Source organism: Diaporthe batatas, assembly GCF_019321695.1.
Source record: "Diaporthe batatas strain CRI 302-4 chromosome Unknown Contig00007, whole genome shotgun sequence".
NCBI lineage: Eukaryota > Fungi > Ascomycota > Sordariomycetes > Diaporthales > Diaporthaceae > Diaporthe > Diaporthe batatas.
Genome location: NW_025408554.1, coordinates 474,207 through 486,506, shown reverse-complemented (window position 1 = coordinate 486,506; position 12,300 = coordinate 474,207). Strand labels below are relative to the sequence as shown.

At 55.3% G+C, this 12,300-nt stretch overlaps 3 protein-coding genes across 3 annotated transcripts; 2 read left to right on the top strand and 1 right to left on the bottom strand.

Moving 5' to 3' along the window:
• Window positions 1-401: 401 nt before the first annotated feature.
• Window positions 402-4,552, top strand: KVR01_006764 (dynamin-like GTPase VPS1). The gene is made up of 4 exons (XM_044782722.1): window positions 402-901; window positions 1,042-1,176; window positions 1,257-2,999; window positions 3,083-4,552. Exons 1-4 carry the CDS (start codon window positions 849-851, stop codon window positions 3,249-3,251), a joined length of 2,100 nt encoding a protein of 699 aa, XP_044644195.1. The 5' UTR covers window positions 402-848; the 3' UTR covers window positions 3,252-4,552.
• Window positions 4,553-6,098: 1,546 nt separating this feature from the next.
• Window positions 6,099-9,666, top strand: KVR01_007015 (uncharacterized protein). The gene is made up of 3 exons (XM_044782517.1): window positions 6,099-6,581; window positions 6,638-8,653; window positions 8,729-9,666. Exons 1-3 carry the CDS (start codon window positions 6,263-6,265, stop codon window positions 9,175-9,177), a joined length of 2,784 nt encoding a protein of 927 aa, XP_044644446.1. The 5' UTR covers window positions 6,099-6,262; the 3' UTR covers window positions 9,178-9,666.
• KVR01_006539 (Zn(2+) transporter ZRG17) lies at window positions 9,464-11,933 on the bottom strand. The gene is made up of 2 exons (XM_044793430.1): window positions 11,082-11,933; window positions 9,464-10,996 (listed from the first exon to the last, which is right to left on the bottom strand). The coding sequence occupies exons 1-2, from the start codon at window positions 11,454-11,456 to the stop codon at window positions 9,776-9,778; spliced, it is 1,596 nt and encodes a 531-aa protein (XP_044643970.1). The 5' UTR covers window positions 11,457-11,933; the 3' UTR covers window positions 9,464-9,775.
• Between the last annotated feature and the right edge of the window lie 367 nt (window positions 11,934-12,300).

Sequence of the window (12,300 nt, the reverse complement as noted above, 5' to 3'; positions counted from 1 at the left end):
AGGCATGTGACGAGTGGCAGCACGCAGTACGGTGTTTGTCGCACAGCGCATTACTATTACGGCGAGGAAGCAAACCCAAGTCAATAGGAGTACTATTACATACTTACACTTCACCCAGACGAACAAGTTACACAGTAGAGATGGACTGGGACAAATATTGGTCCATCTGACCCGAGACGGCCCTGGCCGCGTTACCCCTGGCAAGCAACAGGAGAAGCATGTGCCTGCTGCTGGCTGACTTTGGGGCCCCAGTTCGTTTTGTTGGAGACAGGCTGCCTCGACGCTTCAGCCACAGCACCTACCTGCCCGCCGTCTGCCCCCCCCTCAATTGTGGCCCCCAAGGGCCCGCCCAAGGTGGCTTTTCCTTCCTCACAACCCACGCTAACCCTGCAAGGTTGGCTCGGAAAGCCAGCAAAGCACCTGGGCAGGCCCGATACGCTACCTACGTACGTACAGCACCCTAGTACGTCAACATAGATCGCCTTGTGACTGACTGCCGGCCTGCTTGTGCTGCACCCTGGAAATCAAGACCAGCTTCCTTCATCAGCAAAATCCCCTCCTTGATGCGATCCCCTCTGCGACGGGCTCGTCTGTTGCTCTATTGCCGACTCGCACCTTTCTGAAACCCATCAGAGCTCTTGATAGTAGACGAGAAGATCTGCAAAGGAGAGCAAGGCCCCTCCTCCCTTGCGACGCCCACCGCCCCTTTGTGACGATACCCAACCGTCTTTGCGAAACCCAGCCCAGCCCAGCCCAACAACCACAACACACACATACAGCCTGTTCGATTCTGGCATCCCACCACCGCCGCCGGCTCGACATCGCCAACACCCGCCTCACCACCCAACATGTCTGGCAACTTCTCCCAGCCGGGCGGTATCTCTGACCCTGCGCTTATCACGTACGTGCCATCACCGCTATTACCCCCACCATCGTGGCAATCAGTGCGCCTCCTTTCCGGAGGGGTCTCAGCCTGAGTCACCCAGCGGACAAGCTTTCGCAGCAATGGGTTGGAATATAGATGCTGACAACCAGCCTCAGACTCGTCAACAAGCTTCAGGATGTTTTCACAACCGTCGGTGTCAACAACCCCATCGACCTCCCCCAAATAGTCGTCGTTGGCAGTCAGTCCAGCGGAAAGAGTTCCGTACTGGAGAACATCGTGGGAAGAGACTTGTAAGTCGGGCTCCCATATCACACACACAGCGTTGAGGCAAGGATGTCCCAGGAGACGCAGCTGACCCTCTGTCGCGCAGTCTGCCTCGAGGTTCAGGAATCGTGACGCGCCGACCTCTCGTCCTGCAACTCATCAACCGTCCTGCTACTGCCCAGACCAACGGCGAGAGTGAAGGCGTTGAGGGAACTACCGACAAGGCCGCCAACGTGGACGAATGGGGCGAGTTCCTGCACATACCAGGGCAGAAGTTCTACGATTTCAACAAGATACGAGATGAGATCAGCAAGGAGACCGAGGCAAAGGTCGGCCGCAACGCCGGCATCTCGCCAGCCCCTATCAACCTGCGCATCTACTCCCCCAACGTCCTGACCTTGACCCTCGTCGATCTGCCCGGTCTCACCCGGGTACCTGTTGGTGACCAGCCGCGCGACATCGAGAGACAGATCCGCGACATGATCGTCAAGTATATTGCCAAGTCGAACGCCATCATCCTGGCCGTCACGGCGGCAAACATCGATCTGGCCAACTCGGATGGCTTGAAGCTGGCACGTGAGGTCGACCCTGAGGGTCAGAGGACAATCGGTGTCTTGACCAAGGTTGATCTTATGGACGAGGGTACGGACGTGGTCGACATCCTGGCAGGGCGCATCATCCCGCTGCGCATGGGATACGTCCCGGTTGTGAACCGTGGCCAGAGGGATATCGACAACAAGAAGCCCATCCAGGCCGCGCTTGAGGCCGAGCGGGCATTCTTCGAGAACCACAAGGCCTATCGTAACAAGAGTTCTTACTGCGGCACACCATACCTGGCGCGGAAGCTGAACCTGATCCTGATGATGCACATCAAGCAGACGCTGCCAGACATCAAGGCCAGGATCTCGAGTTCCCTGCAGAAGTATACGTCCGAGCTGGAGAGCCTCGGGCCCTCGATGCTGGGAAACAGCGCCAACATCGTGCTCAACATCATCACCGAGTTCACAAACGAGTGGCGGACGGTGCTGGACGGAAACAACACCGAACTCTCCAGTACCGAGCTGTCGGGCGGTGCGAGAATTAGTTTTGTCTTCCACGAGCTGTACGCGAACGGTGTCAAGGCGGTGGACCCCTTTGACATGGTCAAGGACGTCGACATCCGCACCATCCTCTACAACTCGTCTGGATCATCCCCTGCCCTGTTTGTCGGCACCACCGCTTTTGAGCTCATCGTGAAGCAGCAGATCAAGCGCCTGGAGGAGCCCAGCCTGAAGTGCGTGTCGCTTGTCTACGACGAGCTGGTCCGCATCCTCACGCAACTGCTCAGCAAGGCGCTCTACCGCCGTTACCCATCGCTCAAGGAGAAGATGCACAACGTTGTGATTGGGTTCTTCAAGAAGGCAATGGAGCCGACCAACAAGCTGGTCAAGGACCTCGTGGCCATGGAGTCTATCTACGTCAACACCGGGCATCCAGATTTCCTCAACGGCCACCGCGCCATGGCCATCGTGAATGAGCGCCACAACCCCAAGCCTGTGCAGGTGGACCCAAAGACCGGCAAGGCCCTGTCGAGCACCCCTGTCCGGGCTGCCAGCCCGACCCTGGCAGAGTCCAACCTAGGCGGCGACGGCAACAGCGGCTTCTTTGGCAGCTTCTTCGCCGCCAAGAACAAGAAGAAGGCCGCCGCCATGGAGGCCCCACCACCGACACTCAAGGCCTCGGGCACGTTGAGCGAGCGCGAGAACATCGAGGTCGAGGTCATCAAGCTGCTTATCTCGTCGTACTACAACATCGTCAAGAGGACCATGATCGACATGGTTCCAAAGGCTATCATGCTCAACCTCGTAGCGTATGTATCTCTGAAATGTGCCCTGAGACAAAATGGACAACCAGCAATCTATTGGTTAGAAACGTGCTAACACCCACCTACAGGTTCACCAAGGATGAGATGCAGCGCGAGCTCCTCGAGAACATGTACCGGGCGGCGGAACTGGACGACCTCCTCAAGGAGAGCGACTACACGATCAGGCGGCGGAAGGAGTGCCAGCAAATGGTAGAGTCCCTGGCGCGCGCTAGTGAGATTGTCAGCCAAGTGCAGTAGACGAACACTCTCCATCTACCGTGTATGATGTGGTGGGCGTGCATCGGCTTCTCAAGAGTAGGCACGCACCGAGGGCGTTTAAATCCCCCCCTTGAAAATGTTCCTCTGAGCACGGGGCTGGTGGAGGCTTGGCTGTACTTCGTTGGCGGAGCCGAGTTTGGATGAACGATGCAACACGTAACATAAAAGAGAGAAACACCTTTGCACGGCGCAGCGGGCGGTTTGGTTCTCTGTGTTTTCCCAAAACAAGATTGGGCAACCGGGCTTGTCGCGTTCTTCATGGTTTCTCCCTCTTGTTCCGTGAAATTTAGACTGGGTCGGTGGGGTTTGGCTGCTGCTGCTGTTCACACACATGGAATATATGCGTTCACGAACGGAAATGCATGCATGATACGGCGGGGGTTCTTGGTCTGCTGCCCTTACATGTTATGATGGTTGACGCTGGGACGTGGTGTGGCGAGATTGGCGGTCGAAGAGGGCCGGCCGGTGAAGGTTTGAAGGAAGACTGGGACTTGGGACTTGGTGGTGCTTCGTTGAAGGTGTGCACATTTTTTTTTTAATAGACCAGGGCGTGTGCGGTGTGTGTCTGGGAGAGAAGAATCCACAAAGTACAATGAGGAGACGAAGGAGGCACGACGCAATGGAACACGAAGCGGATGCTATACCGAGCTGGCTCACACACTGGAGATGGGTGGATTGGGCAGACAGACATACAGAAGTTGTTCGACGGGAGGACTTCTGTTTGGTGTTGCTGGGTTTTGGCATCTCCAACAGAATGTACAGTGTTGTTATGTGTAGATAGACTGGATGACTGACTGGCTGACTCCGGTTTGATTCTCTTTCCTTCTTCGCCATGGCTCTCTGTGCGTGTGGTCGGTCCTTTGCCCGTGGATGCGAATCCGGGTCGCCATCTCCAAGCACCGTGTTGTGCCGTGCGGGTGTGCGAGACGGAGACAGTCGTGGCCCTGGGCCGTTCCTGCACCGCGTTCAAGCAGCAACAGGTCTTTCTTTCGTTGTAAGATGAGAAGGGATGGACCAGGTCAGCAACGGCCTAGAATGTACATCGGGGAGGACCATCGTTCGGAAGAAAGAGGGTGGCAGGCCCTGACTGGCGCTGTTGGTTTGCTTTTCTTTAGGCAGCGGATCCCGACCACATGCAGCTTTCTCTTCTCTCCTCCGTAGGTAGCATCGAGACATCCCCTAGCCTCGAGACATACTTCAATCTGGAAATTGGACACCCACGAATATGGCCTTGGTATTTGAAAGAAAAGAAATACTGCCACAGCCGCCGTAGCTGCTGCGGCTGTTCTGAGAACCTTGGGATTTAGTAGGAAGACATATAAGAAGTATTACCTACTTCTAGTAAGGCTAAGGAAGTCCTATGAAACTTTCTATTTCTTACTTAAACTTATTACTTTTAATTATATATATTTATATTTAAAAATAAGTTTTATTACTTATATTAAAACTAATATTAAAAAATATATTAAATTTTTAAATAATAAATAATATATAAATTATTTATTTAATTATTAATTAATTAAATATTTATTTTATTTAAAACTATAAATTTTAGCTACCTTTAGGTGCTGGTTTGTGTGTGATAAGATGAGAGCTGGCTTCTTCGGACTTAGTGACTAAGCTTTATAAAGTATTAATTCGGGCTCCGAAACAAGTCGAAAACGGCTACGGCCCCGAATCACGCTGTGATAGCTCAGTGGGCAAGTGATTTCGTTCCCTAACCACCAATTGGACCTTCAATTCTAACTAAATTAACAGTAGAGCATAAGATTGCAAATCTTGGGGTCCCGTGTTCGAACCACGGTCGCAGCTCACATTTTTCCTTTTTTACTCTATTTAATTAACCTTAGAAAGGTTATAATTATAAAATATATATAACTTAAACTTTTATTAACTTTTTATTTAAATTATTTATATTAAATATTTTAATATTTTTTTAATATTATATAAAATAAATATATATAAAAATATTATTATATTAAAATATTTTAAAATATATAATTAATCTTTAATTATTATTTATAGAATTACTTTTATTATATATTAAAAAATTCTTTTTAATTATTTATAACTTAAGTTAAATAATAAGTAAAGTATAAGAGTTAGAAGAAGCTTAACTATTATTTTATAAAGTATTCTAGATAGAAGCTTAAGTATAAGCTATAGTTAGGATAAGTAAGCATCTTAGCTAGATTAAACAGTGGACTTAATTTATACGGCCTGTCAGTGATAGATAGTAGGGTTAATATAAGAGCTAGGAGCCAATACCTAGACGCTAAGAAAGAGGGAGAGATGACCATAGTTGAGATACGGGGCCTTAAGATTCACAATGTTCTACTCTAAATCCTATGGTGAGAAAGGTGATGACAACAGCGACGCCGACCAGGAACATGCCCATTTGGACGAAGTCGAATAGCGTTGGATTTGAATGTGCGGCTAAAAGGGTTGCATGTAATGCAAGGCTGCTTGCTTGCATTGACGCGCGAGTTTCCTGGCAATTTGGCATGGCCGTTAGTCTCTCAAGACGCATACCACTGTCCTTACGTCCAACTGTGCAAAGCGACATCAAGGTGAGATATAAACATCGTGATTTTGCAAGTCAGTAAGAAGGGTCTCATCACTTCTTGTGGGGTAGGCAGTGCATGTGCAGTAGAACAAGTTGACGGTGAATAGCTGTGTTACCGGAAAAGGGAAATGGGGGTGCAATGCAGCGACGACACGACGGTGGGGTAATAAACAAGAGGCCAAGCTGTAGTGTACCTACTACTGTGTACCAAGCAGGTATTATGCGCCAGGTAGCTCCACACGCCACCCACCTGTGACCGCATTTGCTTGCACCCGATCATGCAACAACTTTACAACTCGGCAGACACGCATGCCATCCCTATTCCTCCAGACGAACCGAGTTGACAAGCCCACCCAAACTTCCGACGTACCCAGCTTTTTATGCCATCCCCAACCTCACTGCGATCACCTCAACCGCCACCGCCATGAGTGGACGGCTCCTGGCAGCGGGGATACTGCCCCTTGCCACGCGCCGCGCCGCGGCCTCCCTCCCTGAAGCCGCCGTTCGACACTACCACCGCTTCCGACTCCCTACCGGCGGCCTTCAACGCGCAGACAGAGCCATTCACGCCACCAGGCACCGCGTCTGGCCCCCTAGCAGTGCCTTCCACAATGCCGTCATCGTGCGGAACGCCTCCTTTGCGAGGCTCCTGCCCAGGCTGCTGGTCAAGTTCGTCAGGATACCGGCCATGTTTGGCGGTTTGATGATAGGCGGAGTCGCATGGGTGCAATACCAGGCCATACGTAAGATTCGACATCAGACCCGAGACTGGACGGTCTCGCTGCTAACGTGGCTACAGAGGTCAGCAACTCGGCATCGGAAATGTACAAGAACATGAAGGCGACAGCCGTCGATACCGCGTCGGACATATTTGGCGGCGCAAAGGACATCGCTAGCCAGATAGGAAGAGGCTGGGACAGCACAAAAGAGTCGGTGGAAATGCCAGAGTGGATGCAGAAGGTGCTTCGGCTGCAAGAGGATATCGGCACTGGCAAGGGGGGCCCAGACCCGGGAGAGGAGCCGCCAAAACAGAGCAGGTCTGGCAAGGTCATGACCGGTGCGGCGGCAGCAGGCGCATGGACCCAGATCGTCGACGACGACAGGGAAGCAGAAGAGATCGCCAACGACGACCAGATGATGGTCCTCACCAAGAAGATGATCGAGATCCGGAATATTCTCTCCAAAGTCGGCCAGTCCAGCGCCCTCACGCTGCCGTCTATCGTTGTCATCGGGTCACAATCCTCGGGGAAGAGCTCGGTCTTGGAGGCCATCGTGGGGCATGAGTTCCTGCCCAAGGGCTCAAATATGGTCACGAGGCGGCCGATCGAGCTGACCCTCATCAACACCCCCGATTCCAAATCCGAGTACGGCGAGTTCCCAGACCTCGGCCTGAAGACATCCGACTTTTCCTCCGTGCAACGCACTCTCACCGACCTCAACCTGGCTGTTCCAGACAGCGAATGTGTCTCGGACGACCCCATCAGGTTGAGCATCTACTCCCCCAGCGTGCCAGACCTGTCTCTGATCGACTTGCCCGGCTACATCCAGGTCGTCGGCCAGAACCAACCACTGGAACTCAAGTCCAAGATCGCAGAATTATGCGACAAGTACATCCAAGCACCCAATGTCATTCTCGCAATATCCGCCGCGGATGTCGACCTGGCCAACTCCACAGCATTGAGGGCAAGCAGGAGGGTAGACCCCAGGGGCGAGCGAACCATAGGCGTTGTCACCAAGATGGACCTGGTGGACCCTGTACGGGGCGCGGCCATACTGTCAGACAAGCAGTATCCCCTCAGGCTCGGGTATGTTGGCGTTGTCTCCCGAGCACCAGGCGTGAAGGCGCTGTTCAACAAGGGGTTCGGGAGCAACCTCACTACTACGATCGCCAAAAACGAGAATGCCTTCTTCTCGTCACATCCCCTGGAATTCGGCCCCGACAATGACCTCAGCCTGGGCACGCTGACGTTACGAAAAAAGCTGATGCACGTGCTTGAGCAAACCATGTCTGCTAGCCTGCAGAGCACGCACGATGCGATAAAACAGGAACTCGAGGAGGCTACCTACGAGTTCAAAGTCCAGTACAACGATCGGCCGCTTTCGGCAGAATCGTACCTGGCCGAAAGCCTGGATGCTTTCAAGCACTCTTTCAAGCAGTTCACAGAGGAATTTGGCCGGCCGCAAATGAAGGAGATCCTGAAGAAGGAGCTTGACCAGCGCGTCCTAGACCTGCTCGCTCTTCGCTACTGGAATAAGCCCATCACTGACCTATCACAACCGCCCCCCGAGGTTGACACTCTCGCGGACCTGCCCAAGGCCGATCCCAACAGCCCTTACTGGCACCGCCAGCTCGACGCCTCCACAGCCTCGCTGACGAAGCTCGGCGTAGGCCGTCTGGCTACCAGTGCCGTGGCCGCGACGATCCAGCAGCACATCGAGCAGCTGATTGCACAGTCGACATTCGCCAACCACCCTTTTGCGCGCGAGGCGATCACCAACGCCGCGTCGAGCATCCTGAATGAGAGGTTCTACAGCACGAGTGACCAGGTGGAGAACTGTATTAAGCCATACAAGTTCGAGATCGATGTCGAGGATAGAGAATGGACTGCTGGTCGGGAACACGTCAGCGGTGTGCTCAAGGGCGAGCTTGATGCGTGCCAGAACGCCCTGACGAACCTGGAGAAGGCGGTTGGCGGGCGGAGGAAGATGAAGGAGGTCATGGGCTTTGTAGACAAGTGCCGAAAAGGAGACATCATTGTCGAGGGCGATGGAAGGATCGGCGCAGGCGGGTTTAGCGCCGCATTGCTGGACAAGGGTAAGTCAACAAGCCCACCCTGGAGTAACGCTGAATTTCAGAGAAGCGATACAGGCTAACATACCTCACACACAGGCCGCGAGGCAGTCTTCCTGCGCGACCGCGCAGACATCATCAACATGCGGCTGCTGGCTGTCAAGTCGCGGCAGTGCAAGGATCTCAAGAACAAGTACTACTGCCCGGAGGTGTTCCTGGATGCGGCGGCGACCAAGCTGGCGCAGACGGCGGTGCTCTTCCTGAACGTGGAGCTGCTGTCCGAGTTCTACTACAACTTCCCGCGCGAGCTCGACGCCCGCCTCGGCCGCCACCTCTCGGACGACCAGATCGAGCGCTTCGCGAAGGAGGACCCCAAGATCAAGCGCCACCTCGAGGTCATCCGCCGCAAGGAGCTGCTGGAGCTCGTCCTCGACAAGATGGAGAGCCTCAGGCAGCTCGAGGGCCCCCGTGGGGCTGCTGGTGGGTTCGTTGGGTCCAAGGACAGGGAAGCGAGGAAGGAGAAGGGCGGCCGGTGGGGGTTGTTCTGATTGACCGACTCGTGACTAAATGATCGATTAGGACTCGGAACCCCGAGCGAGTACTGACCGGTCTCTCCGGGGTAGAAAGGATATGCCTGGTGTTGGGTCGTTGGGCGCCATGACTTATGATATATTCATCTCATCACATCAGTGGGGGGCTTTTGCGGGCAGGAGTTTCTGTGGCCGGTGGTCGTCGTTCATTGAAATTTGAATTGTTTAGGCTCCTCCTACCCAGCTTACTTTTACTTACATCACATGTATACACTTAAGCTATGAGCAAGTAGAAAGATAGCCAACCTCAAGGTCGTACATTCTGTCGCGTGGTCATCCATGCTTACGAATCTGTGGACTACAAGTACACGACTGTACTCTGGCAGGTCATGTCAAACATCAGATGTTTCCTTTCCGCTTCCGGGGGCACACTCGCTCGCTCGCTCGCTCGCGTTTCCTAGAAGCTGGACCAAGTTTGTCCATAAAGTCTATTCGGCCCATGGAGGGCAGCTTGTCATTCATGATGAGTCTCGTACAAATCTACCGCTTGCTACCGGAAAGTGTAGGTGAGAAAACAGAAAAACAAGAATAAGACTCGCTGCGCCTATCATGTCATTCACGTTGCATCCGTACTGGTCTGCAGCGTAACCTCCCACCGGAGCGCCCCTCCCTTGCCATACCCCTCGCCCAGCCTGTTCTGCACGATCCGGGCGACGCGCTGGCGCAGCTGGCTCAGGGCGGCATCGTCACAGCCGCGGTTCACGCACAGCTTGAGCGTGGCCATGCACAGGCCATAGTGGACCTGCCAGAACTGGGCCTCATCGACACGCGCCACGTTGGGCTCGGACTCGATCTCGCGCACGACGGCGTCCGCGTCGCTGCTGCTACCGCCAAGGGCCGAAGCCGTCGCCCCCACTGCCGCGGAAGAAGAAGAAGAAGAAGAAGAGGTGCTGGGCCGGTGCTGGCGGCCGTTGTACGACATGAGCAGCATGAAGCCCTGGGCCACGGCGAGGCGCATGCCCAGGACGAACATGGACACGGCGATTGCGACGCAGATGAGCTTGTCCAGCCAGGCGAAAGACCCCACCGGCAGCGCAGGGAGGAGCAGCATCAGGAAGCTGAAGAACAGGGTGAGGGAGTGGAAGGGGTTGGCGAGGATCTCGGGCAGGAAGGAGGAGAAGTAGCTGGGCCGCATGACGCGGCGGATGCGCGCGTGGTTCTTGAGCCCGTACGCCGACACGAGGGTGCTGAGCACGGCGGCCAGGGTGGCCAGGTCGACGGTGCCGGCGCTCACGGCGGCGTCGCCGTCGGCCCCGCCGTGGCCGTGGCCGTGGCCGTGGCTGTGGCCGTGGGGGTGGTGCGGCGCGTGCGACCCCATGCTCTCGAGGACGTGCTTGAAGTTGTGGCTCAGCAGGTCGAAGCCGCCGAAGACCAGGAAGACGCTCATGGCGAAGCCGGCCAGCACTTCGACGCGCTGCAGGCCGAAGGGGTGCCGTATGGAGCTGCGCCGCCACACCTCGAAGTTGCCCAGCACGTCGACGCACACGCAGATGGCGGCGGAGCCGACGTCGAAGAAGACCAGGTGCGACAGGGCCGTCATGGCGAGGGAGCCGCCCGCGCTGAAGAAGACATAGCCGGCCACGCAGGCGTGGCACATGCTCCAGTACAGCCGGGCCCGCTGGTCCTTGTGCATCGACCCCCAGGCCTCCTTGAGCGTGGGAACGGGGAGGGAGGCTGGGAGGACGGGCGGCGCCCGCGGCGGTGGTTCCTGGAAGATCTGGTGTTGGGCGCTTATGGAGGAGTGTTTGTAACGGTGACCACGACGCTGGCCAATATTCTGAGCGGCGCCATCAGGGTCAGCCGAGCTTGGCCTACACATTGGGCACATTTCCATGGGCCAATTAATATGGGGGGCAACATACCGACCTCACGGGCGAGGTGGACATGGACTGGGTCTGGAAGTTGAAGGGCCCCGGGGCCGTCGCCGCTGGGACGAGGCCATTCTCGGAGAGGGCCGACTCTGTGGACATGGTGCTGGCTGGTCGGCGAATGCTCCGTGGCGTGTCGGGGCTGAGGAAGGCGGCGCTGTTCCTGGGGGAGGGCAGCAGGCCGCCTATGTCATTCCAGTTGGCGGTGCTGCTGGTGGCGCTGGATCGCGAGAGGGGGCGGTCGAGGTCGGCGTCCAGGTCGATTTCGATATCGGCGTCGGGGTCGTCGTCGTCAGGGGGTGGCTCGACGAGAAGGGGAGGGGTTGGGGAGGGCGGCTGGGGGAGGGCTGACGACAGGCCAGGAGCCATGTGCCTGTCGAGGGGCGGCGAGGACGGCAGGGTGAAGGAGGAGAGGCACAGGCGGGATCTATTATCGCTTTGAGGGCGGTTGCGGTCGCGATCGGTCTGGGGATAGTGGGCCTTGGAAGAAGCAGCCCAACTGCTGGATCCAGCTTAGCGCATTGCAACCACACGGGCGGCGATCTGCAGGTCTGGTTGTTGGACGGCGGGAGGCTTTCAAGTTTCTGTGTTCTGGCTGTTGAAGATCTGGGTATATACGTGAATAGAAAAGAATGTCTGACGGGGCCTGGGGCGGCCTTGTCGTGAGGCTGGAAGGAGAGGCCATGTTAAACTCCCGTCTGCGCCCACCCATTCCACCCCGCGAACAGTGGGAATGCACTGGCATCATGATTGCCTCCCTCCCTGCACGCATTGACTTCACTTTCATTGCTGCTGGGCCAGCAGCCAGGTGCAAGGATTCAGGGGAAGTGGTCGCTAAGTCAGGGGTCCTGACAGGTCCTCTCGGCAGGCCTTATTGGTTCTGGACCAGCACGGAGTTCTAGTGCAGCTAGCCCTGCTAGCTGGGCTTACCGAAAGAGCACTTATCTAGGTATCTACGGAACGGTATTTTGGAACAGGTACGTACCTGGGTAGTCTACCTACCGAGTACCGCGCACTGCAAGCTAACAGTAGGTAGTCAAGTAGTCTACAATAAGTGCAGCACAGAGTCGCATCGACTTGCTGGTGTCCCTGGTCGCGGGTTTTCATCCAGGTCACACCCCATCAGGCACTCGAGATTAACCACCATGCTGCCAATTGCTCTGGCCGCAGATGCCCCTGGCATTTCCAACATCCTCCTCCAGAATTGACCACC

What these genes read in the sequence shown, in the direction of transcription:
- KVR01_007015 (XM_044782517.1), top strand. Translation starts at nt 6,263, where the DNA reads ATGAGTGGACGGCTCCTGGCAGCGGGGATACTGCCCCTTGCCACGCGC. An exon ending in GGTGCAATACCAGGCCATAC is followed by an intron (nt 6,582 to 6,637) that starts GTAAGATTCGAC and finishes ACGTGGCTACAG; the next exon opens with AGGTCAGCAACTCGGCATCG. An exon ending in CGCCGCATTGCTGGACAAGG is followed by an intron (nt 8,654 to 8,728) that starts GTAAGTCAACAA and finishes CCTCACACACAG; the next exon opens with GCCGCGAGGCAGTCTTCCTG.
- KVR01_006539 (XM_044793430.1), bottom strand. Translation starts at nt 11,456, where the DNA reads ATGGCTCCTGGCCTGTCGTCAGCCCTCCCCCAGCCGCCCTCCCCAACC. An exon ending in CCACCTCGCCCGTGAGGTCG is followed by an intron (nt 10,997 to 11,081) that starts GTATGTTGCCCC and finishes GGCGCCGCTCAG; the next exon opens with AATATTGGCCAGCGTCGTGG.
- KVR01_006764 (XM_044782722.1), top strand. Translation starts at nt 849, where the DNA reads ATGTCTGGCAACTTCTCCCAGCCGGGCGGTATCTCTGACCCTGCGCTT. An exon ending in TCTGACCCTGCGCTTATCAC is followed by an intron (nt 902 to 1,041) that starts GTACGTGCCATC and finishes AACCAGCCTCAG; the next exon opens with ACTCGTCAACAAGCTTCAGG. An exon ending in ATCATGCTCAACCTCGTAGC is followed by an intron (nt 3,000 to 3,082) that starts GTATGTATCTCT and finishes ACCCACCTACAG; the next exon opens with GTTCACCAAGGATGAGATGC.